Here is a 26,109-nt window from a genome sequence, read left to right on the forward strand (position 1 = left end):
TTATAGATTTCTATATTCGGCGAGACAGTCTCTCCCTGCGTCTCTATTGTCATCAATTTGGCATATTAATGGTCGAGTGGCTCAACACGTTACTACTTCAGCTCCACAGTAACTAGTTAAGTTAGATATAACTCGAAGAGCTATATCTGACTCTGGTTCTCTGTAGATTTTCTCATTTAATCACAAATATATTACCAGTATAACGCTATCTATCTATCAAGTACTTATCATTACAAAATAATGTGATTGAATAATGCGTAGCGATAAAATATCTGAAAAAAACATTCAATATGAGATCGAGGTCTAAAACTCATGGCACTCAATTTAAAAAAACAAAACTCGATGAATTCCAAATTGATGTAACAAATGACGACCATAATCCGCACGGTCGTACAGTTGCGAAAACAAAAAATTCTAAATGAAAAATTGCTCACGAAATCGCACAATATCCGTTAATAGGCCTCGGGGGTGTAATGGAGCCAAAAATGGCTTCGCATAGAAAATCCTACCATCGCAATAGTACCGATTTCTTTTATAACCTGAGCCTTTGATATAACGTTATGACAATACGTAGTACATTGTTGTATTTTCACTTTCAACATATAAGGTTTCATGTAAACAAAATAATATTGGAATTACGTTAATCTGTCAATTTCGTACGGAGTTTTAAAATCGTTAAGATTGGTCATCCATACAAAATGACAAATTAGGTTTGCGTGCGACCAATTATTCGATGCGCCCGTTAGAACAGTCCAGTGATTGGTTGCACGCAGGATGCACATTCAATCGAGTAAGCCTTCATTTTACATGTTTAAATACTCTTATTTGGTATGCATCTCTAGTAACTCTAGTGAAAGCAAAACTACAATTTGTTTCATAGTTTTCGACCATTCCAAAAACCTAATTTGTATTGAAAACATAGGATAGGATGGAAGATTATGGAATATATACGTCTAAAGATATCGATTCCATAGAAAACGTGCATTTCTTTGGGATAAAAAAATTAAACGTCGCTTTCCTGTCGATGCGTTCTCTACCGCCCGAAAAAAATATCTAGCTGATGGCAGATTGAATAATACTATCCTTATCGCACTTTTACCGGTAAACAAGGATAGCATTACAAAATTAAATCTGCCTTCTGTAGGTCTTGGATTAGACTGAATATTACGTTTGGGCAACAATTACGTCAATCAAAGGTTTCATTGCATAGAAAGGAAGACAAATGAACAAACGCACTTTAGCAATTACAATATCAGGTAGACCCTATCAGTGATTTTAATCGTAAAGCTAATGTAAAATCGATAGATCTTTATGTGTAATACCGCCTTCAATCATTTCTATTTAACCGGTTTTAATACCGTTACCTAGATGAAATTACCGTGCGTGGTCCATGAACGATACGAATAAAGATGTACTCCCACCAGAAATGCGCGAGGATGCTTTTTATAATATTATTGCCCCTTGCTATATGCCATGTAGTGACGGCAGATCAGAATACAGCTCTCTATACCCTTCTTCTACCCGAGGAGAACGGGCAGCAGATGTGATATTTTTACCATATACTGCAATCACCAACCCGACTCACTGGTTTTTACTATGGGCATATCCTTCCGTTGATGGAGACCTTTGGACCAGCAGTGAACTGTTATAGGCTATTGATGAAGACTCCGCATTTCAATCATCCGAATCAATTTTAATGCAGACGAATCTCCTATCCTTTTCACGATGCATGTCGAAATAAAATTAAAGGTTTCGTAACAAACGATTGACATCCACTACATAGGTCTTCTGCAGGGAATTCCTAAGTCCTACAAGCTCTATTTTCCAGTGGCGCTTAGAGTCTCATTTAATCTCAGCAGTCCACTACGTTTTCAGTAAATAATAAATAAATAAATATACTACGACAATACACACATCGTAGCTTGTGTTATGGATACTAAGATGACTGATTTAATATTATTATGAATAATATACATAAATACTTATCACATACATATAAACACCCAGACACTGAAAAACATTCATGCTCATCACACAAACATTTTCCAGTAGTTCCCACTACTGGAAAATCGAACCCGCGGCCTCGGGCTCAGAAAGCAGGGTCGCTGCAAACTGCGCCAATCGGCCGTCCAACTAATGCTGCGTTATCGGTATTGGGCCAACATCCAAACACTTTGGGACCCTTAAGTTTAATTGAGAGAGTTTATGCATAACAGAATTAGCGTCATCGAAATGAAGACCACACTAATGAGACGAGTTTAGTTTAACTTAGCATCCGCCATTTTATGTACGGATCCAGTGGACTAAAATCCTAAGTATAGGAAGGGACGATTGTGCCACAAAGCCTGCCTTTGAAGGGTATCGGTGACAAAGTGGTATCGGGTCTCTTTGGAATAATTTCGTGTCTCCCAATATTCATGGCGCTGTATCTAGTATATTGTATAATGTTTTAATTATGTTGAAATCATTACAGTAGGTATACTGTTATACCTTTATTTTTAGACTTACGAAACATCATATTCTTCATCATTACCAACTCATTACCCGGCCTAGTACAAGGTACGTGTCTCCCCTCTACCACGTTGGCCATTTGCGTAGACTTTACACGACATTAAGAACAATATGAAATACATAGGCATGCTGGTGGGATATTAAATTGCACAAAAAGCACATAACTCCGAAAAGTTAAGAGGTGCGTGCTGGGGTTCGAACTCGATCGCACCGCAAGGATGCCGAATTCCTAGTCTATCACCACTAAACTATCATATTGTAACGATTACCTGCGTCAGTAACACATACATACTGAACAGTATTTACCTTGAAATTTATTATTTAAAGAGCTTATTTTTACATTAGAAACAGAAACTTCAATCTTTTTTATTTCTACAGATAAAGCTTATAAAAACCATCTAAAATACATTAATTGTACATTTATTAACTCTAAATTGTGTGAAAATTTGAGATGACTATGATCTCACTCTCTAATTCGTAAAGTATATTTATATATAACGTCAATACGCTATGCCGCCATTACTAAGTGTAATAGAGAGAAAACAACAATCACATTCTTGCATTTATAGTAGATAACGGATAGCATTGATAAGGTTCAATGAGGAAGGTTTGTCTCCAAAATGCCTATTTACTCTTGCCTTAAAATGAATCTGGCAGGTATCATGGACGACAGAAGGGCGTTTCACATCCAAACGTTTCGTATCGGGAAAGGGGATGAAACATGTTTCGTGCGAATAGATTGGATGTCAACTACATAAGGATACCGTACGTTTACACAGCATTAGGCTTTATAAACAAAAAGTGGATTTTACCAATCGAACATGTATCTATTCACTACGTAAGGTAATTTTGGACCTACCAATGCAGAAATTAAACAATAAAAATTGTATAGAAAAATATTACTATATATTTGATGAATTGCATTTTAAATTTGAATTTGAGTTCTTGTAGGCAGGCCACTTTGCTTTTGAACTTTTATACGATACTAGCTGTCCCGGCGAACTTTGTACCGCGCATCATATTTTTTTTGATGAATGTTATTATTTTAATACTTATTATCCTATTCCGGTCTAAGAGGAATCCAAAAAATCAAATATCATAAAAATTGGTCCAGCCGTTCTTGAGTTATAAATGGTGTAACTGACTTTTTATGTCAACTCAGACGGGAACGCTGTCGAACGGGATAAACAGTATCCTATGTCCGCCTCCTGGCTCTAAGCTACCCACCTACCAATTTTCAGCCATATCGGTATAGCCGTTCTTGAATTATAAGTAGTGTAACTAACACGACTTTCTTTTATATATATAGATAATAATGGTGATGTTGGATAAGAGCAACTGCTGAGGCTAACCAGAATCATATTCTTATAGAATAATAAAGGAAGAAAACGATTATGTAGGTCCCTATCTAAAAGGAATGCAAGACATCAATTTAACCATTTCCATGAGCGCCTTGAATTCCATTTATTATGTGATTAATAAAGAATTTCTTGTCTTAATTAATGCCATATCATCCCACAGTTGTAAATATCGTACTCATATTACAAGTAACGATGGTTAACAAACCGTAAATGTGTGGATTGGATAATATCAAGATTAATTATTGTAGGCAAGCGTTAATTAAAAATTGGCACAAAGTAATTGACATAGTTACAATCGTCGACAAAAGTTGTCACCATGAGGACATCTTCAGTTTGTTTTTCAAGTAACATAGCTCATGGTTCTATAAGTTTGTATGTTGGTTTGTGTGGTGTATCTGTGTCATCACAATGCTTACACTGGTAGAAAATAAGACGTCTGAAGGTAATATTCAAAGTTTTTTTTTATATATAGAATAACTTGATTGCAAACAAATCTAACGAAACATTTCATCGTAGTTTTTTTTTTTTACTAATGAAAAATATTAACTGTTTTGAATTCGACTGTAGTTGTTTGTGCCTACAGAAAAGAAAGGCAAACCGTGATCAAATGAATTTCTTGCTTCGTAGGTTGCTCTGTAGATAGGTTCTGGTTTCGCAATATGCGTTTTTATTTCAAACTATCTTTGATATGTGGTGGTATCTTACAGGTTAAAAAAATTTAGGTGGTATGATTTAGGTACGGTACTTTTTACCGTTAGATTCAAGGTATTATTGTGAAATGTGGTATTATTGCAAACTTTTCAGAACTCTGTATATTAAAAAATAATATTAACGAGAATTCCTTAATAAACTTATTTTTTGTTATTTTATTGAAAGTGAAGACTCTTAGACAGTTTTAATGTCGCTTTTTGGGTAAGGTCAAATGACTTTAAGCGATAAGGCATTATATTATTATCGGTTCTTACCTCTAAGATCATGATGTTTATCACCGTCGTACCTCACGAAGATAAAAAATAGCACCATGAGCAGCAGCTGAAACAGCATTAGCGGCAGGTACTTTAAGTGACTGAACTTGTGCATCTTGATTTGAGGCTGAAAAAAAAAAAAATGAAAATGTCATCACATAACTACGGGGCGGTTATGCTTTAAGTACTCAAAGGCAAACGTTATGGGCTCTATAATGTTGTTCTGTTTTGCATATATGCACTTGGAACTTCTAAATTATATGAGGGATTATATAAAGGATAGCGGTATATATTGGTAAAACTGTTTGCTTTATTCGCATTATTTTGAAACGGATACGAAATACATTAACCAGTTATTGCGCAATTTCCTAGTGAGAGCACTGACTGGGTTCATTGACTGCTCGTATTTTATTTTGCACTTAGAAACGTTGTGGGACAGTCCGGCGCGCGTTTGTGCTTTACTCCTAAGGTAACTAGACCCCGTGTGTCCGTGCATGAGACTCAAGGAATTGTAAGCAATATCATGTCAACTAAATTTTTTTAATAGTACATTATGATGCAAGTGCGGAAAGTTTGCTATTACACACATGTCCCGAGCTGAGGACTAGACAAGACTCAGGACGATTTAAACGACAGTCCCGCATGTGCATTAAGGTAATGTTTTCAACATTTGAAAAAATGCAAAGTTTAGTTATGAATTCTCTAAAATAATGTTAAGAGTGACTGTAATTGTACTCAATCTGGCGGGCTCACTGGCCCTAGTTTTAATTCCCGAGCCCGGTCAATCTTCGGCCTATTAATGTTCCAATTCTGGGCAGAGGTCCCCTTCTTCTTTAGAGAAAGGTTTAGAGTTTAAAACTTGGGTTGGTGGGTTTTAACAATAATATAGTTACTTATAAAGTTTGTATAATATAACCTTGTGTGAAAGAGGAAATGCATATTATGGAATGGATAATGTGTTGAAGATTGTTATAGAAAGTATGTGCTGAACTCACACGGGCGAAATATTATCAATATGTATTTATAAATACAGCTTAACTTATTTTACTCGCGAAACGATGCTACAAAAAACATTGCTCAATTGTCATATAAATGTATGCTGGAGACGAGCACAAAAAATTAGCTCCCAACTTTTGTCGATTAATCACAGGACTCAACGACATGTCCGGTGGTGCTAGCCAAGATGCTAGCTAGCGATATTCGCTAGAGCTACTTAACAGTTGTTATAGGAATATGTCGAACAAAGTATAAATAAATATAAATGATATCCCATGGACGCGTACAAATTTTACGCGTACAAGACTCAAATATCTGATATGCCATTCCGGCTTTCGATTTCCCGACCACCTTATATATTTACGTATTTCAGGCAAGTACGTCCTTAGGCGTATCATCACTTATTATAACGTGTGATGGCAGCCAAGTGCTAGTAATGTATTTAAGTAGGGAATTTTTTTATTAAATTTCTGTAATAAGTTTCGACGAGCTCCCTGGCAAAACGGCGATGAGCGCTGTAAATTTAAGTAGGAGCGAGTTCAGGGAAATTTATGATTATTTATGAATTTTCTCTGGCCTGATCCGATGGGATGCTTTGGTCGAGGCTAGTTATCACCATAGCGATAGAGACCTGCCGCTAAGCGATTTAGTGTTCCGGTGGGATTTACGCGTAGAAACCTAACTACGAACCGAACCGAGGGATAAAAAAAATATTAAGCAAAATACATTACAGATAATCGCAATATTCGAATATTCGCTAGTACTCAATACTCTAGGCTGACACTCGAGAACGGTAATTAGCGAAGAAATCCTTTGCGAGCAGTTTAGTTCAGCCAAAATGCCGCAGAAATTGGGTCACATTCGATATCTATTCTATAGTTATAAATAGGTAGTGGGACAAAATATGCCTAAAAGATATAAGGTATACCGATAGGGCATTAAACGATGTTTTTATATCTTGAACAAGAAAGTACCTGACCGTTTTACACAAATTACGTAAAAATTACGTTGATGTAAATTAATTTCACTAGGTTAATCCTATTTTTACAAATTTATGCTTTCATAAATCTTACATAATATCTTTTTATTATACCAAATGTACCCGGGTTCGAAGTTATTATTTTATGTTAGCACCATTTTTGTTAGAGAAACTCACTTCCAATATTTAATTCGATTTCTGTTTCTTGTGTAAGAAATATCCATACATTTTATCCCGGGAAAATAAAGGGTTCTCGGACGTAATCGCAGGCAACATGTCATTCATTATAAATAACTCTGAGCGATCATAGCTTGGCGAAGGGATTGATTTAGGTTTGGATCTGGGTGGACCAGTGTGCAACGAATTTGCTAATTGAATTCATTGCACACTGGATAGTGGACATTCCTACAAATAACCCATGTCCAGCGGTGGAATTCCGACGATGATAATAAGATATAACATTGTTTTTTTATGTGTTAACTGTTACAAACTTCCTCTTATAAAGCTCAGATGATAATAAATTTAAACGACAGCAGGTTTTTAAAAGTTTTCCAGGCCGAGCTTGTTTCCAGAATGGCTTAACTGACTTTGGCATTACTTTGACAAGCAAGATGAAGCCTTCATAAGGATGTTCTGAGGTTCTTTATACAGCTGTAAATGCAAGTAGACAGTATTATAACCACTTTGCAAAATAAAAGAAATTTCTTTTACAAAAAAATTTTTCTTATTTTTGGAATAATAATCTTTAGATCCCTCGAATTGTTAAAGAAAATGTTTCTATCCCTCAGATGATGTAGCCTTTTGTGCCCTCAAGCGTGGAATTTAGAGACCGCTTAAGAATGTATGTGGATTTTCATATAAGATATTTTATTAAAAAATCTATTTTCAAGGGGATTACGAGCACAATACACACACTCTGTGACCTGAAAGCGAAAAAAAGTTCCAAACAAACACAAAAATTCAATTTGGAAACCCTTTGATCTTCAGTCCCCCACGGATTTCATCTCTGCGAAATTCTTACTCTGGCGGGATCCCATCGGTAAAACGTGCCTATATTTCATAAAAACATTCGAAGATTTAATTATGCAAAGGATATATCAAATAGTAAACAATTCTGCCGAAGAGACTGAATAACAAATGTGCTGTAAGAAAATTTACAATAAATCAAGATACGAATCTACCCGTGTACGACGATCAAAGACTCACTATGGACTCTGAAGATGCGCTTCTACTGAACAGGATATGGAATAGGGGGTTGTGCATTAAAAGAAATGAGTGCAGTAATTTGATGCAAGATTCTTTTCGTATTTATAGATGTCACTTAAAAAGTTCAAAGTTTGTATTAACCCATTTGGACCCAAATACAAACCAGCAGCAATTTTTTGAAAAAAACTTTGTTAAACGAACTATTGGAGGCTAGTTAGACATTTTACAGCAAAAAAACCTACAAAACAAAATCATCTATATATTTAAAAAACCACCGTCCTCAAATGGGGCCAATGGGCTTATGCATAATGTTTTCTTAAAACAATGTTTTTCGATGCAAAATGTGTTGATGCATTTTTACAGCACCAATGTGCTTTCGCGTGGCATACAATGCAACGTAGGTGGCTTGGTAGCTTCTGAGGGAAGTGTCCAACTCCATCCAGATTCATGCTTGGCACCACTGAAGATTAACGCCGTCTTCTAACGGGTCTTTTAGTGCCTACACTCCTCAAATGATAGCAGTAAAATCCTATTATAGTTTAAAGGATAACAGACACGATAAAAAGCTGGGTGCGAATTATTGTTCTAACCAGGATGCTTCTTGAATAGTTTTAAATGGCTATGTTAGATGGTGATAACAAAAAAAAACCGGCTAAGATGTAGGATCTTCTTAAACTTAGCTTTGAATATAGGAATATAGGTATCGCCATCATCTCACTACCATGTACACATTTTGCATGAATTGTACGCATCATAAGTGCCATCTATGGGCCTACTCGAATAAAGATATTTTGGCTTTCTTTTAAAATCCCACAGAAGTGTTTGTTTTTCCGGAATAAAAATAAAACCACGATGATCTTTATACAAAACTAGCTGTCCCGGCGAACTTCGTACCTCCAAACAATTTTATTTTGAATACTATATATTTTAATACTTTTTGTCCTATCATAAAAATGGTACAGCCGTTCTTGAGTAATAAATGGTGTAACTAACACAACTTTCTTTTATATATATATAGATTTCAGTGTAGCTAAAACTATAGTTTATTAAAAAACAAGCAAACAAAAAGACACGCTGTTAAATTAATAATATTTTTAAAGGATTGACTGCTGGAGCTGCTGCAGGGATATCTGCACACATGAAGCGTGTTCCTTGTTTGCATACTGCAAGCTGGTTATCACTAGGTGTCCAACTATAAGAATACCTATGCTTCATTCCAGTAACTTCCAGCACTACGGGATTTCAACTTCCTACGTTATAAAGCTTCGAACGTTTTTTTAACTCGAGAACTTATCAAGTATTATCTACAGATTGTCTTTGAAATTTCGGGTTTTATAGTTAAATTATCAGATTATAATACAACTAAAATAGATAATTAGATCACCTATACACAATAGAAATAAGTCAGATATAACACCTCGGCATTTAAACATATTTTACAATTTAAGTGGAAAAGCTTTGAGGACACATTTTAATCCTTGTTTGTTTTAGCTAACGCTTAGTATATGTTTAAAAATTCCAGATTACCATATGCTCAGGCTAATTTTTTGTAACTAACGTCTAAGCTGTTTTAATTTCGCTTTGAAATTCACAACCTTTAGTTGACATGAATGAGCTTTGGTACCATTGTAATCCAAGGCATTGTTTAATGTACTCTCTAGATACTTCTCAGCATCGCAGCGCTGAAGTCACGCTTCCAAACGATTTTGCTACCAAGACTGATTTGGATTTAGCACCAATTATAAAATTGTTTGAAATTACCTCGTTTTTAGCAGCAGAACTTGAAAGAAAATTACTGGCTGCTGATCCCATATCCAATCCGTTAATATAAAAATGATCAACTATTTGATATCCTCTTAACAGTGCTGTATGTACAAACCATTATAAACATGAAAGGCTCCAGTCCAAAACTATGCAACCTGAATTAATTGATTTATTATAAATAGGTACACGAAAAACGTGATAAATGGCGAAAACGATAGATGTCATAAAAATAACACAGACTTAGATTCAAGTCACACAGCTTGCGTTTAGAGTCAGTAAAGAGGTTCCGAAACTTTGTGGCATTTATGCGCACTTCTATTAGAAGGTATATTTTAGGCTCTTTCTCTTGCAATTTTTGCTATTCCCCTTTACATATAGGCTCTTTAAGACTAATTCTTCTTTGAATTTAGGATAATTTCTCTTCGTTTTAAGACTAATTGAGTTTACTACTATAATCATGTTTTGATATTAAGTTAGTATATTCTAAGAAATCAGTGTTGTACGGCCCACTTTCTTTGTTCTCTTTTTAGTTTTTCTAATTCTTAGGTTGCCTGGCAGAGATTGCTACTTAGCGATAAGCCCGTCTTTTGTATCCTACTACTTGAAGAGTGATTTTTTTTTAATTTTCTTATCATGTTAGAGTATAAATAAAGAGTATAAAATAAGTAGAGTTTACCTCAGATTCTATTTAAAATATGTTTAAACGACGGAAAAGTTTCCCATACTTCTTAAGCGGACATAATACTTGAAATTCACAGTAATTCGCTAAAAGCAGGCAGAGGTTTTCGCTTTTGTACAATTAATTCAACGTAGAAATCGGACAGCTATTATGCAATCGAATGCACGCGAGCATGAAAAATTCAGTTTGCCCCAACCCTTTGAACATTTGCACGTAAACATTTGTAGGGGCTTTTAACATTTTGTAACTTAAAAAAAACAAGTTTCGATTCGCTTTTTTATGGCCGATGAGTCTTATTTTGTTACGTGATTCCCATTTTAAAACGGTTTTATTTAGGTTGCCTAGTAATATTATTGTTTGGCTCAAACCTAGTAATTGAAATTTTATCCCCTCCCTGTGTACCGATTGATCAGAAATTTGGTTTTGATGACCATTGTAGATCCAACATGAATATAAACAAATGTAACCCCATACAAGGCGGATTACATATTTTTATACAGCCCCTATAGTACACCATGAAAAAATTCCACACACAAGATGGCGTCCAAAACAAAATGGCGGATCATATAGTTTAGACAGTCAAAATATTAAAGCTGAAATCTAGATAGCTTGAAAACAGATAAAGAGACTCACGAAATGAATCAAGCGAGTAAAAATTTTGCATCTTGTACCTGATACACAGGTCACACACACAGGTCTCCTTCATGGCGACAGGTTGGCTAATAAGCCTTTCAAAGGAGTATGTTTTGAGGGATAACATTGCAACGAATAGACAAGAAAGAGTATGAATAAATAACCATTTCATATTAGGTATTAAGTTTAACAATTTTATTGCAAAGACACAATAAACGATTCTGATAATGTAACGAAAATAAATAAGTTTAAAAATAATAAGTTAGTTTTCAAGTACCAGTCATCACATTACTTTCCTCATAACAAACGGCATTAAGATCAGGCTATAATAAGTGACCGGGTATTGCCGTGTACTTTGTTTGGAATAACGCTTTTTTTAATATTAGTATGAATATACTAATAATATATGAAAACTCTTACTAGAAGAGGATTTTTTTATAATATGTTTACTAAATTCTTGGTAAACTCACTCTTTGTTATGAAAGTTCGAAGAATCGCTACGAACGGAAGCGACGTTTGAATGTTTTACACAACATTAGCATTGTGGCCTACGTTACAATTACACACAGAACATCAAGCGATTCGTTGGAGCGAAAGTAATAAACGACAGAAACTCTTCTTCCACCTAAATTTTACCCCATCGCATATTAACGAGGTGGATATAGGTACAAAGCTTACAGAAGTATGACACAGCCCATAAAAAGGTCACTGAATACAGGCTTATAAACAAAGTGGAAAAAAAACTAACAGAAGTATGACATAATCCATAATAAGCACCTATAACTATAAGTGGATTTATTGATATTATTTATCATCATCATCATCATCATCCTCAAAATATTAATCCATTACCGACCCAATACAGGGCACGGGTCTCCTTCCACAATGAAAAGGGGTAAAGGCCGTAGTCCACCACGCTGGCCAAGTGCGGATTGGTGCACTCAACACACCTTTGAGAACATTATGGAGAACTCTCAGGCATGCAGGTTTCCTCACGATGTTCTCCTTCACCGTAGAAGCAATTGATATTTTAATTACATAAATATTTTTATTATTGCGATTTAATTTAAAACTTTGTACAGTTATCTGTCTAAAAGTATCTACTGCTATCAGAACAAAGTTGTAGAATGCAAACTTTTAATTCCCATCAGTTTAGTTCCCATTTTATCTTTTTGTCTTGTATAGCTCAGGCCATCATAGCTGCCCCAATGTGGGCTATCCGGCTTAAGAAGGAAAATTTACAATCGTCAATCTCTCTTGTGGCTGACTTGCCGTGTAATAAAAAAAATACTATTCCAAAGGAAAAGGGCTCCGTTTCATAAAAGATGGCGATTTTGAGAACTTTTAATCATCTTTGCTCCGATGCTTGGCTGGCTCCAAAATCTTATACAACCTAAACATAGTAATATATCAAAATTACATATGTAAGTAAAAGTGAGTATAGAAAATGTCATCCCAAAAATAGATATATTGGACGGAAAATAAAGTAGCAGATGTCTGGATACTGACAGGCCACTTTCACTCGATATGTAATTCATCAATCATAGTTGTGCCAATTTATCCGGTTTTGCCTCGGAATTAGGTCGGGGCAAGCTTTTTTCATCGTTTTTAGGGTCTTGTTATGTAAGGCTTATAGGAGATTCGATAGTATGACAGTTGTTAGGGTTTTGCCGGATTCGCAGTTGAACAACGTTTAATGAAGATTACGTATTTGGGAACCTAATATTCTACTTATCTATAGATTCCCAGAAACTTCTGAACGCCCGGTAATATTAAAATTAATCAGATCCAAAATCTTCAAGCAACAGATTAAATTAAGTGTAATTTTTAAATTTATCAATTAAAATATCACTCGCTTCGACGATGAAGTAAGACATCGTGAGGAAACTTGTAAGCCTGAGAGTTCTCCAAAAAGTTCTAAAATATGTATTATGTTTATGAACTTTTCGGAGTTATGTGCGTTTTTAAATTAAGCAATTAAAATATCTTGCTTCAACGGTGAAGGAAAGCATCGTGAGCAAGTTTAATAATTCTACATTTCGTGCTCAAATAGGTGCGAAGTCCACCAATCCGCATTGGCCGGCGTAGTGGACCTTGGCTAAAATCCTGCCCATTCTGAGAGACATGTGGGCCGATGATAGATTGATATTTTTGATTATTTTGTACTCTTCCCTGTAGATAAAATTCAATCTTCTATCCGAATCTGAATCTAATTATGGATAAGATTGATTAATTTTTAACATCGGGCACTAGATGTAACGTAATTGAAGGCATAATTGCAATTACTTTGGTTGCTTATACACAACCTATGTAGTATATAAAGAATATTTAAATATTGAAAATCTGTGGAGTATTGAAAGATTCTTTAACACTCGATTAAGGGAAATTACTAAATTATAAATCACATAGGTATACCTATTTCGATTTTCACTTATTAGTAATAACTTAAGATTACATTGAAACGTGTATGTGTGTGCGGTTGAATGTGTCTGTGTTTGCGTAAAAAGTTGTATGTAAATGAAATTATTGTTTCATTGTTATCCATTGCCACAACCTTTAACTGTTGCCATAGTGATCTGTGACTGCAATTTTTTTTATTTTAAACGTAAATATTGCTTATGTTTTCTGTTTTAAATGCGTAAATTCTCTACAAGTACGGTTCTCCGGAATACTTGTTAATACGAACTGAGACCCGGTAGTTAAAATTGAAATTAACTGACACCAAATTGTAATGTCTTTATGTTTTTATTATTCATTGACATAACAGCAACACTATAACTAGGACAGTTATGTTTAGGGGACAAATAACTGTTTCCTATTATTAGTTAGGACTAAATTTACTAAATTAGAGGATTAAAAAGGCTTATCTTCCTCATATCAGTGACCCATGCCTAGTATTAACAGGTTGAGAATAATGATTGAGTATTATTATTTGAATAGTTATTACAATTAGAGCTTCAACAGTGAAGGAAAACATCGTGAGGAAACCTGTACTGCCTGAGTATTCTATATAATGTTCTCAAAGGTGTGTGGAGTCCACACACTGGGCCAGCGTGTTGAACTACGGCCTTAACCCCTTCTCGTTGTGGGAGGAGACCCGTGCCCTGTAATGGGCCGGTAATGAGTTGATATGATGATGATTATTATTATTATTTAGTTTTTATTCCATGATGCTTTGCGTATATTCATCTGTTTTTAAAAATCCAGTGTCAGGACTGGTTGTTTTTCAGGAATGACAAGTCTTGTGTCCGTCTCCTGTACGCAAGCTCTAAGTATGCTTAATTTCACCAAGATAGGCTTGGCCGTGAATAGGTAACAATTTGTTTTGATTATCGTATTGAAGTGATTCGACCACACGTTAGAAGGCAGATTCTGCACAGAACATAGAACGAAACGAAAAACTAGTCCAAAATAATCATTTTACTGTCTAAAAATTTTTTTTTATTATTCTAACGTATGCGACATTTTACTGTCTGTAATTTTTTACATTAAATAAGATTGTTGTATTTTATAAATTCAAGCATTACAAAAGTCTGTTTTCGTCTTTTTAATACGATTTTGTATCACGAAAATATAAAAAATGGTACCTTTGAATCCTCAGTTAAATTTGATTGAAGCCAGAGCCACGCTCGCCACACTCGAATGTTAACTGAGAACATTCTGCCGTCATAGTTCGCACGCGCCCATCAGCGATAATCTGCCGTAGTTATTATGAAAAAACAGACTTCTTATGAAAGATCTAGGTTGTTTTTTTCATCATTACTTAATGAAGAAGTTCGTGCAGGATTGTGAGTTGACTAAATAACATTTTTATTTCACTTATAGTCATTATAGAAACGGCGATAGCATAGTGGTAAGGACTACGGCTCCGCTTTGGGAAGGCCGAGTACGAAACCCAGCACGCACCATTAGCTCCTCTAAGTTATGTGCGCAATTAGAATCACTTGTTACAGCGGTGAAGGAAGACATCGTGAGGGTACCTGCATGCCTGAGAGTTCTCCATAATGTTCTCAAACGCGTGTGGAGTCCACCATTCCGCACTGGGCCAGCGTGGTGGACTACGGCCTAAATCGTTCTCATGTGTGGAAGTCCCATGCCCTGTACTGGGACAGTACCCATTACTGTTAATATGATGATGATGAAGATGGTAGTCGTTATTTAAACGGTTTCCCCGACCGATTTCAGCCACAGTGGTCAATCTCCATAGATACAGCCTTCCTAGCGCAATGGTGAGCGCTGTTTTAAGTCGGAACTCTCGGGTTCGACTCCCGGCAAGGAAATTCAGGAATTTAAAATTTCTATATTTTCTCTTTTTGGTGGTCTAGTTCAGCCGTGGTTAGTTACCACCATATTGACGAAGTCGTGCCCTTAAGAAATTTAGGGCTCCGGTGCGATGTCGCGAAGAAACTGAATAGGGTTTAAAATAACTGCTATACTCCCTTTCAGATCAACCCGCTGCCATCTTAGACTGCACATAAAGGGTCGACTTGTAACGGAATAAAAACAAATATAGTGCACAAGTGTGTGATGCTTTGGCCGTGGCTAGTTACCACCTTACCGATGAAGTCGTGCCGCTAAGCGATTTAGTGTTCAGGTGCGATGTCTTTGTTTTTTGGTTAGATGTATAGAACGAATTTAGGCGCGAGTAGGAATCCTAGCTAGGATCTGCCGGGAAGACAGTAAGCTATTCCAAACCACTCCTGTTTTCTTCAGTAATACAAAAAAAATCTGCATTAAAGTAATACTACAGCAATTTGATTATTGCCTCGTACATTTCTGTTAATTATACCTGTTTTCAATTTCATTATAAAGTTTTTCTCTTGGTTATAGCAATAGCTGGTTTGCGCAGTGGGCAGCGACCCTGCTTTCTGAGTCCAAGGCCGTGGGTTCGATTCCCACAACTGAAAAATGTTTGTGTGATGAACATGAATGTTTTTCGGTGTATGGGTGGTTATCTGTATACTATATAAGTATACTACATAAGTACTATATAAGTATTTATGGGTATTATATTCATAAAAGTATTCATCAACTATCTTAGTACCCATAACACAAGCTACGCTTACTTTGGGGCTAGATGGTGGCGACGTGTGTATTGTCGTAGTATATTTATATTTATTGATAAAAAATAAAAAAATAATAATAATCAATTTTATCTAGCGAACCCTCACTTGTATTTTTAAAATACGCATGCCGGTTAGCAGTAATTGGGTTTACACTACAATTTTATGTTTCTCAATGTTATAGTTCCTAATCTAGTTTCAGTGTATAATCTGCTGTCGAAACGAATAAATGAATAAAAATAAAAATATTATAAATGCAAAATTGTGGATGGATCAATCACGCCAGAATGGCTAAAGAAATCTGGATGAAATTTAGCACAGATACACTACATGAACGTACATGGAATAGTACGTAAGCCACTTTTCATCCTGGACAAATGTGTGGTTCCCATTGGCTAGATTTTATAGAGCACGAGAAAGATACGTGTTTTTTGTCACATATACCTTTATGTGACAAAAAACACGTATCTTTCGTCAAAGGGTCAGAGATAACAACATCAAAATTTCCACTCGAACAAACAACTCATAATCGTCATCACATCAACCCATTATCAGTTTACTACAGAGCACGGGTCCCACAAAGAAGGGTTGAAGACCATAGTCCACCACGCTGACTCAGAGCGGATTGGTGGACTCAACACACCTTTGAGAACATTATGTAGACTCTCAGGCATGCAGGTTTCCTCACGATGTTTTCCTTCACCGTTGAAGCAATTGATATTTTAATTACTTAAAACGCAGATAACTTACACAAGTTCGAGGTGCGTGCTGGGATTCGAACTCGGCCCGAAAGTGAAGTCGAGCTCCTACCAAATGCGCTATCATCGCTTCTGCGCTACTATCGCTTGAACAACTACTCGAAAGTAAACGCAAAAGTAAGACGTAACGTGATCCAGTCTACTAAACCTACGTAATGTTTGCCATGTGTATATTATGAAGATACGGTTGTTTATTCATCAATACCAGTCTTTAAATGTTTCACCTCTGGCCTTGTCTCTTTTAGGAGATATGAATTAGAGTATAGACCCACCACGCTGCTTCAATACGGGTTGGAGTGCTTTAATTTTTATTATCACAATATATTAATGTTAATAACCAGATCTGACTTGATTCTTGATACGAGACGGCAATCGAAACGACCTGGTGATCCAAAGTTTAAAAAAGAAACAAAATTGTATATTCAAATTGTACATTTTACATTCTGACCACCAGAAGACCGAAGCAGCGTATGAACTTTTATTCATTACTTTTTACTATTGATATAATAATAATAATAATTTTTATTGCAGGATAAAATTCCATATTTTGTTAGTAACAGGCAGAAGCAACGGGCAGGAGCTTTTTCTCAGTTATTTGCATTTTAAATAATTAAAATATCACTTGCTTTAACGTTGAAGGAAAACACCGTGAGGAAACCTGCATGCCTGAGAGTTCTACATAATGTTCTCAAGGTGTGTGGAGTCAACCAATTTGTACTAGGCCAGCGTGATGGACTACGGCCTACTTAACCCCTTCACATTGTGGGTGGAGACCCGTTCTCTATAGTGGACTGGTAATGGGTTTATATGATGATGATAATAATGATATTAACTTAGACCTATATTAGTTCCTATCACTAATCCTTAAAACTATCTTACAAATTACTTATACTATAAAAACGAATTATAACATTACTGTTTATTTAGATTATCAAGTAGAATTCGTTTTTTTTCTTGCGTTAAACGGACTGAGATAGTTCGATTTAAGACTTTACAGTATTAGTATACAGTTCCGCTATACTGTCCCGGTAATTCAAATTAACATTTAACTACTATAATTCTTGTGTCTTAAACTAAGCCGGCCAACCAAATTAAAAATAATATTTAAAATATTAACTTATATTAAATTATACTCACAGATCGTCTTAATGAAAATCTGCTGAATTGTACCCTCTCCAAATTTATTAAATATCCAACTGCGTCCGTTAACTTGCAAGACATTTCCAATCTTATCCAGTGAGCTTGATTTATTACTGCCGAAACCGGGTGGTCAGTCGAAAAGCCTAACGTCCGTTAAAGCCCGGCTTTAATAGCCTAAAGCCAGGGAGCCACGTATAAGTTTTTTAGTACAAATACTTCTCAATGATATTTGTGGTTATAATTTATTTTTTGTTCATGGCAAACTGGTTTTAATATCATGAAAATTAAACTCAATTTTCTAAACTCCGCCAAAAGCAAGAGAATCTGTAGCATCTTCACGGGGGCTTCCTCAGGAGATATTGACTTTACAATTAATTGTTAAGACTCTTAGCAATTAGTCGTATACATTGCCAAAGATCTGTTTGGTGTGGAGTATGAAGATTGAAAAAATTATGAATAGAGTATAGGAAATTAAGCTTAATTTTCACGATATATCATGGAATTCCTCACAGTAACGCCGACTTCTAACCAATGGTTTTGATAAAGTTTTCCACTAGGTGCACTTACCATTTTCATATGTGCAATGTTGACACTAAATTCAAGCTTGACTTGGTAATGACGATAAAAAATTATATGATAAAAAAAAAACGACAGAAAATTCAATATCAGTGCGATTATTGATTAGTTATTCAATTAGTGACCACACTATTATTTAGTACCACCAGTAATTATAACATAAATTAAAATTAATTTAGTGATTATGAGAAATCCAATTATTCCACTTTAATCAAAACTCACGTACTTAGCCGGTGAGCCTATCACAGTAAGTGCAAGGTTGTCAGCAAATAAATCTTTCGAGAAAAATTACGTAATATCACTATCAAGATTAACGGATTATGCGTCAAGAGAACCATAGCATTTATCAAGAAAAACATCTTTATTATATTTGACCGAGTGAAGCCGGCAGTGGTCTACGAATTCACTTGGTGGTAATCGCACTTTGTTCTTCAGTCTGCCTGTCCGCCTGTTAGAGCGTAACAATAAATTAATGAGTTCAGTTTAACAAAATCACAAACATTATTAGGTATCATTTATGATGGGAGCTCAGAAAGCAAATAATCGGTTCTTTTATTTTAGATCGTAAATGGTTGTGAGCTATAAGCGAAAAATAGATAGATAGTTAGACCAGTGGGAAGGACTTCGACTTCACTTTCGGGAGGCCGAGTTTGAAGCCCAGCACGCACCTCTGACTTTCCCAATTTATGAGCGTTAGAGCAATTAAAATATCTTCTCAATATTAATATTTTCTCAAAGGTTTGTGAAGTTCACCAATCAATCTTCTGATTCTAGAAGGAGACCCGTGCCTTGTAGTAGGCCAGTAATTGGGTAATATTATGATGATTATGTAATTGAAACAGTACAAGATATAACTTGTGAATAATTTCAATCATATCCTGTAGTTAAAGAACGAGTAACGTGGTGTCTCGGAAACAAAAAGGATTGAAATAGGAATTTGTATGTAAAGAACTCTTTTCTCGAGTTCATATATCGAACCTTTTCTTAAAGTCACCAAAGGTTTTTTTCAGTGATGTGACATTTAAAAAAGATATTTAAGAAAAAATTATTCGATTTTAAAGACCTGAAGTAAGGGCCTTAATAGTCTCGTGTATTTTTACAGAAACGCAATTTCTTATTTCAACTACCCAATAAAGGAAGTAATAAAGTATACATAAAGTATAAACATAATTATGTGTATACTAGTATATTATTATAAAATTATAGATATGTTTATTCATGGTAAAGCTTTCGTCTTATAGACACAACATAAATTAGTAGATAGCACACAAAGGTTATAATAATATAAAAATACATTTTGACGTCCGACTGGCGCAGAGGGCAGCGACCCAGCTTTCTGAGACCGTGGGTTCTATTCCACAACTGGAAAATGGTTGTGTGATGAACATGAATTTTTCAGTGGCTGGGTGTTTATCTATATATTGTAAGGATTTATGTATATAATTCATAAAAATATTCTTCAGTCATCTTATTACCCATACCCATATCACAAGCTACGCTTACTTTGGGGCTAGATGGCGTAGTATATTTATTTATTTATTTATTTTATTTCTTGCCAAAAGAACGTGATTGTTCTTTTGGCACGCAAATGCATGGTTGATTGAATTAATTAAATATACTTTTTTGGTATACATAAAAAAAACACGCAATACATTTGCACATCAAAAGCCAGGTCTCAGTTCATACCTATTTGCTTTCATATTTTAATCTGTGCCATAAAGTTAAATATTTAGGCTACACATTTCCATTATCCATTTTGTATAAAGAGTCCAAAAAGACCTAAGGTTCCAAGTGGATTTAACCTAGATTATTGCACCGTTAATCGATTTAGCTTATCAGCAGTAACATGATTGTCCTTGTCTCACCCTATGTCACTCGAGCAAGATGGATATATTCGCGGGCAATACGGTTTGCGGGGACCACTAATTAACGCCCGTTTAGCGTATTATACGCCATTGCATTTGAGTTTTCAAACATCCCAGAGTATGATTTTCTGCTCAAAAAGCGATCATTCTGTTACTATTAGCTTATTTGATAGGTCACTTTATTAGAAGAACAGAAGACAGCAAAATAAAAATATAATAGCAAATATGTATGAAATAAGCTGTTGCTGTGTGCAAATGTATTGCGTGTTTGTTAGTAAAAAAACAGGTATTTAATTAATTCAATCAACCGTGGTTTCGCATACCAATAGAACGTGATTAGAGAAATAAAATAAAGAAATAGATATACTACGACAATACGCACATCGTCATCTAGCCCCAAAGTAAGCGTAGCTTGTGTTATGGGTAATAAGATGAATATTTTTATGAATAATATACATAAATACTTACAATATATAGATAAACATCCAGGCACTGAAAAATTCATGTTCATGTGGGAATCGAACCCACGGCCTTGGACTCAGCAGCAGCAAAGCAGAGTCGCTGCAATATTGCAGGACTGATTTTCTTTGCGTGAAGGTACTCAAATTTTCATAACTGGCTCTGCACAGCTAGCATGGGCAGGAGACAATTATCTCTCCGGGAATGCATAAAAATTAATCTTCTCCCATAGCTTTATCAACTCTCAGAGCATTGGCGCACAAGTGGTCCAATATCCAAATAATATATGTGTAATTATAAACGGACCTTTGCACGAGTGCACCAGGCTTTCGGCCAGCCGAGAGAAGTGGCGTATGCTCGTGGGGCGTGTGACATCTGGCCTGAAAGACGCTTCATGATGACCACGACCACTCTGTCAAGAGTGTAACGACAAAGAAGAAGAAGAATTATAAAAGGGGATAAACTACTACTATTCCATGATCCCGTGTTTTCGCAGGTGGACAGGTTAATTATAACCCCTGTCAGGGGATTTAATTTTTGACTCATGCCTGTGCTAGGCCTGCAGAGGCATGGGATAATGTTATTTACCTATTTATACGTTTAACATGTAAGTAGTGGTGTTCACAGGATTTTTGACCTGGGTATGCATAAAAAAGGAAGATAGCATAAGATGGAAAAATCTATCCCTTTTATGAGTTTAGGGTAAGCAGTGCTTTAGTGCTTGTATGTAGTTCACGTCACTGCGTGTAAGTAATTGCCAGTTATTTGTTGCTCTACGTTGCGAAGATCCATCTTGTGACGTACAAAAAAAAATAACAATGAAAACAAATCGTGGCAAATTTGTGACCCGCTTTGGTACTTGAAAATAGTCTGACATAAATCACATATTTTAGTTTTCACAGCGATATTTTAAAACAAAGCGAGACAACAATCACCAATTTAGCTATCCATAAAATCATAACGATGTCGGGTAGTGACACAAAAACTAAGTCGGTCGTGATGAAATAATTGTCACAATCATTATATTTTGTGTTTGAGAAACGTCAGTGAATCTATTTTTAACTCGATATACGAGTATTGTGTTAATTTAAACCGACTTTAAAATACGATGATTGTTTAATTAAATCGGTATTTGTCCATAGAATTAAGAATATACAGAAACAACGTTCAGGCAATATCGCAAACAATTCCGCCCGCGGAATGTTGCTAGCCCACAATTTTTTTCCCATTTTTCTCATTTTATGATAGATTTTTAGAACGTTAGAGGTAAAACTCACTGTCAACTGCTAAATAAATGAAGTAACTAACCGCGCGGTCTGTTCGAGAAACACCACTAAAGATTTTGATGCTTCAATATTTGTCGTATACGCGGACTCTGTATGTTCTTAATTCTGTGTTTTTGTCCATACACTGATGAAACTTCTAAACCGTAGTACCATCTACGTGCACATCCTATTTATTAACAAATATAACCAAAAGTAATGTATGTCCCGATATAAAACTAAACTAAATCTAAAATGAGGCTTAGTGCCTACGATGCTAATATCATTGTCCCATAAGTACCCAAATGCTCATACTAAACCTACTCATCACATGCGATCTTGATACTTGTACCCTAGACTTTTTATTCCATGGAAACAAATAATCAGACTCAGACTTCAAAAAATGAAAACGAAACATAAGTGAACGTATTTTAATGCAGCGTCCAATCATAGGACATTATAAACTTCTACCTTAATTGTCCCACTGTAGAGCCACTCTTCTCTGTCATAGGATAGAAATTAGATTTTATAATTTGTTAATATAGTCTGTTCTAAAAAATACAGAAGAAGAAAAAAAACAAAACACAGAAGCAGTATACAAAAGGCGGCTCTATCGCTTAGTAGCGATCTCTTCCAGGCAACCTTAGGATAACGAAAACAAAAGGATAACAGGCTGATATATATTTAGAAACCACAGACAAAAAATTTGAATAGATTTTTCGAGTTACATTTTGAAGTTACGCGTAAACAAAAGTCGCTTAAATATGCTCAGGCTCGAACAAAACATTTCAAATGTTCGTATTTCCTGAATTGACTATATAAATGATAATATTATCTAATATAAACAAATATTTGAAAATACAGCGGTGTTTATAAAGTGGACGCTGTGTGAAAATTACTCTATCACGATTCGTGACAATTTCACGTCATTACTTGACGTTTGTATCAACACCCACGAGACAATATTATTATGCGTTAGAGGTTATTTGTAAATGTGTGTGTACACTTGTGTTACCATTCTCCAGAAAACGGCTAGGCTAATTTTAATGTAGTGTTTGAATAAAATGCAGTGCACATATTTAGAAGTTATTTATTTACTTTGAACGTCGATATTTATTTTTATAGATATTTTGTTACCTACTACGTTAGGTATACTAATACTTTCCTTTCGATTTATTTAAAGCAGGTACTTATTATTTTTCATACTACCTGCTGACTTAATAGGTTTGAATAGTTTCATAAAGTTTAATTTTGCTAAATCTATGTAAATATTTCGCATGATTTGACATAGGTGCTATTTAATTTTTATAAGTGTATCCTACTAAGAGTGGTGTGCAACTATTTTTCATTACGATAAGATGATAAATTAAGATTTTCGTAATGATAAACGAAATGTTCATCATAAAAAAAATTGTTTTTTATTTCACTATTAGAATACAAGTAGGTACTGTTAAGATATTATTGATGTTCTCTAAATTGTATTCGTTAGATATTGTTTGGATATTATATGCAAATATTTAAGAAAAAAATCTGCGTACATATAAAAATATTTGTCAATAACATGTGATTCTTTCGACAGATTGGCATCGTATGAGTTTGTAGACTGAAAGAATATAATATAATAAATATTTGTGAAGTTTCTTAAGTTCGTTCCTTAAATAAGAACGTTTAATAGATAGTAATAAATGTCAATCTCATGTTACAGTTGTGAGTGCGGGTTTAATAAGTGGAAGGTCCCAGGTTCAACCCCCAGATCTCTGGTCTGGTCTGGTAAGAGTTTCCGGTAGACTAATACAGATGACACAATATAACAAGAATAAGAAATAAATTTAATAATGTAGGCATGCAAAGGCGGCTTTGCTGCACGCAATCTCTAACAGGCAATCTTTAAATGACAGAACCTAAGCCTAAACATAGGTAAATTCTTTTGTCGGTTGATTATAACAACGACTCATTTATGAATATTTTGAATGATTTATGAATTTCAACAAACACAAACGTTGTTCTATACTAATTAAGCTCTTTATAATATTCTTGCAGTCTTAATTGTAAACAAAACACAGAAATGCAATTACTTGCTTATGAAAATGAACAAAGCATTTCGCAGAGCTATGCAAGCACTGCAGGGAATGGGGAGCCAGCATGTGCTTAAAATTAGTTCCTGTTACTCGATTGTGATTTTACACTCAACAAGCAGAAAGAGGTAGCGTTAAGAATAACAACGCTTTAAGAGAACGGTCACTGACATCTGTTTTTCTTTTGGATTTTTTTTTTATATTAATAGCGGGCAAACGAGCAAGTCGGTAACCTCATGTTAACTGATCGACGCGTTGCCGGCTTTTATGGAGTATGAGTGTATCCTCCTATTTTGGCGGAAACACATCAGATGGGAGATTGTTCCATAATTTGCAAGTTTGCGGTGGAAATGATCTGGTATGAATAGTAGAAGAATACCAGGCATACAGGATGATAATGGAATTTATTTCTACGGCGTGTGGTGCGGTCAGAGAACAGGGAAGGCGGTATAAATGCAACCAACTCTTCAGAACACTGTCCATTATAGAGTCGATGGAACACATAAAGGGAGCTAACATCTCTTCGGTGCCCCAGGGACTCAATTTGGGATTGTCAACAAATCGAACAGCCGGCTTTTGTATCCGATCAAATGGAAGGAGTTAGTAAAGATAGCCCTAAAATGTGAGCAATACTCCATGTGAGGTCTTATATCGTGAGTTATACTCCTTTTGGCGCGTTAAAGAAAAATGATGTGTAATGGATACGCAAATAGAAACAATATTAGTACAACAAAATATTTTAATAGTTTTCAAAAAAATGGCGCGCTTTGGCTAGCTTGACGTATCAAACCATAATGGCGGCATTTTTGGCATGGCGGTGAGGTACGACAACATGGCGGCTTGGCTTTGACAAATTGTCTATCTATAATCTGTGGTCGGTGCACTGGCTGACGTCTTATTCGTTACAGATGAGAGTAAATTTTTACGATGAGCGCGCATACCGTCACAAAAAACCGACACCCTGAAGTTGGGTATAGTCAACATTTCCAAAAAAGTTACCAACAAAGTAAAAGTATCGTATGTTTGCGTGACAACTGACAACTGTATTCACGATATGTTATTTGTTATATTTGAATAAAGTTTATTGAACTAAATAAAACTTTCAATATTATATTTAATACCTTTTTTCTATTGTTAGTGTAGTTTTTTCTTCAAACGTAGAATAAGGGGTAAGATAACATTTTTAAAAAGTTTATATCTTGTTACGCCAAAGAAGTATAACTTTTAACGCGTGTACACACATTTTTTTTCACAACCTCTTTTTGCCCTTATCTCACTTTTTATTTCATTACTTGTTAAAACCTTCGATGAGGTGAGGTTGTATTCTCCTGTGAGCTTTTTAATCACAGATGTTTTATATTGAGCAAGCTATACAAATATTGAAAGCATATACCTTTTATCGAACATAGTACTTCCTTCTTTTTAAATCGGTTACAAAGAACACCAGTTTACTAGGTAAGACACATAGTGGCAAATTTGAATACACCCTTAATATGCTCATTTACTAACGTAGTAAACATACTCAATTGTTTGTAGGTTAATGTTCTTTAAAAAGGAATATTGCATATCTGCGCATTGGTTTTTATCGCATTTCGCTCCATTACTAATCATAATCAGATGTGGACTAGCCACTAACTTTTCCCCTAGGGGTCATTCAACGTCCTTAGGAAATTAAAAATCTATAAAATCATTCAAATCTCAATTATTTGTATCACGTATTTATTAGATTACCATATTTTTTCTGTACCCCTTTAAGTTTATGAATAAACATATAGGCAGCGTTGATAGCCCAGTAGGTAGGATTTTGACTTCACTTT

The 26,109-nt window shown here is 35.2% G+C and overlaps 1 protein-coding gene across 4 annotated transcripts in view; it reads right to left on the bottom strand.

Moving 5' to 3' along the window:
- LOC120631451 (ammonium transporter Rh type B) overlaps positions 1-18,858 on the bottom strand; it is a 38,475-nt gene extending 19,617 nt beyond the window's left edge. The window contains exons 1-3 of one of the 4 annotated variants that reach the window (XM_039901044.1): positions 18,623-18,858; positions 18,053-18,229; positions 4,838-4,964 (exon numbers count right to left, since the gene is read on the bottom strand). In XM_039901044.1, coding sequence (XP_039756978.1) covers positions 4,838-4,964; positions 18,053-18,136 — 211 coding nt within the window. In that variant the 5' untranslated portion in view covers positions 18,137-18,229; positions 18,623-18,858. Of the gene's footprint in view, positions 1-4,837; positions 4,965-9,779; positions 9,957-14,681; positions 14,733-18,052; positions 18,230-18,622 lie in introns of those variants that run through there. The other 3 variants (XM_039901046.1, XM_039901047.1, XM_039901045.1) reach the window with 3 other exon arrangements.
- Between the last annotated feature and the right edge of the window lie 7,251 nt (positions 18,859-26,109).

Source organism: Pararge aegeria, chromosome 18, assembly GCF_905163445.1.
Source record: "Pararge aegeria chromosome 18, ilParAegt1.1, whole genome shotgun sequence".
Classification (NCBI taxonomy): domain Eukaryota; kingdom Metazoa; phylum Arthropoda; class Insecta; order Lepidoptera; family Nymphalidae; genus Pararge; species Pararge aegeria.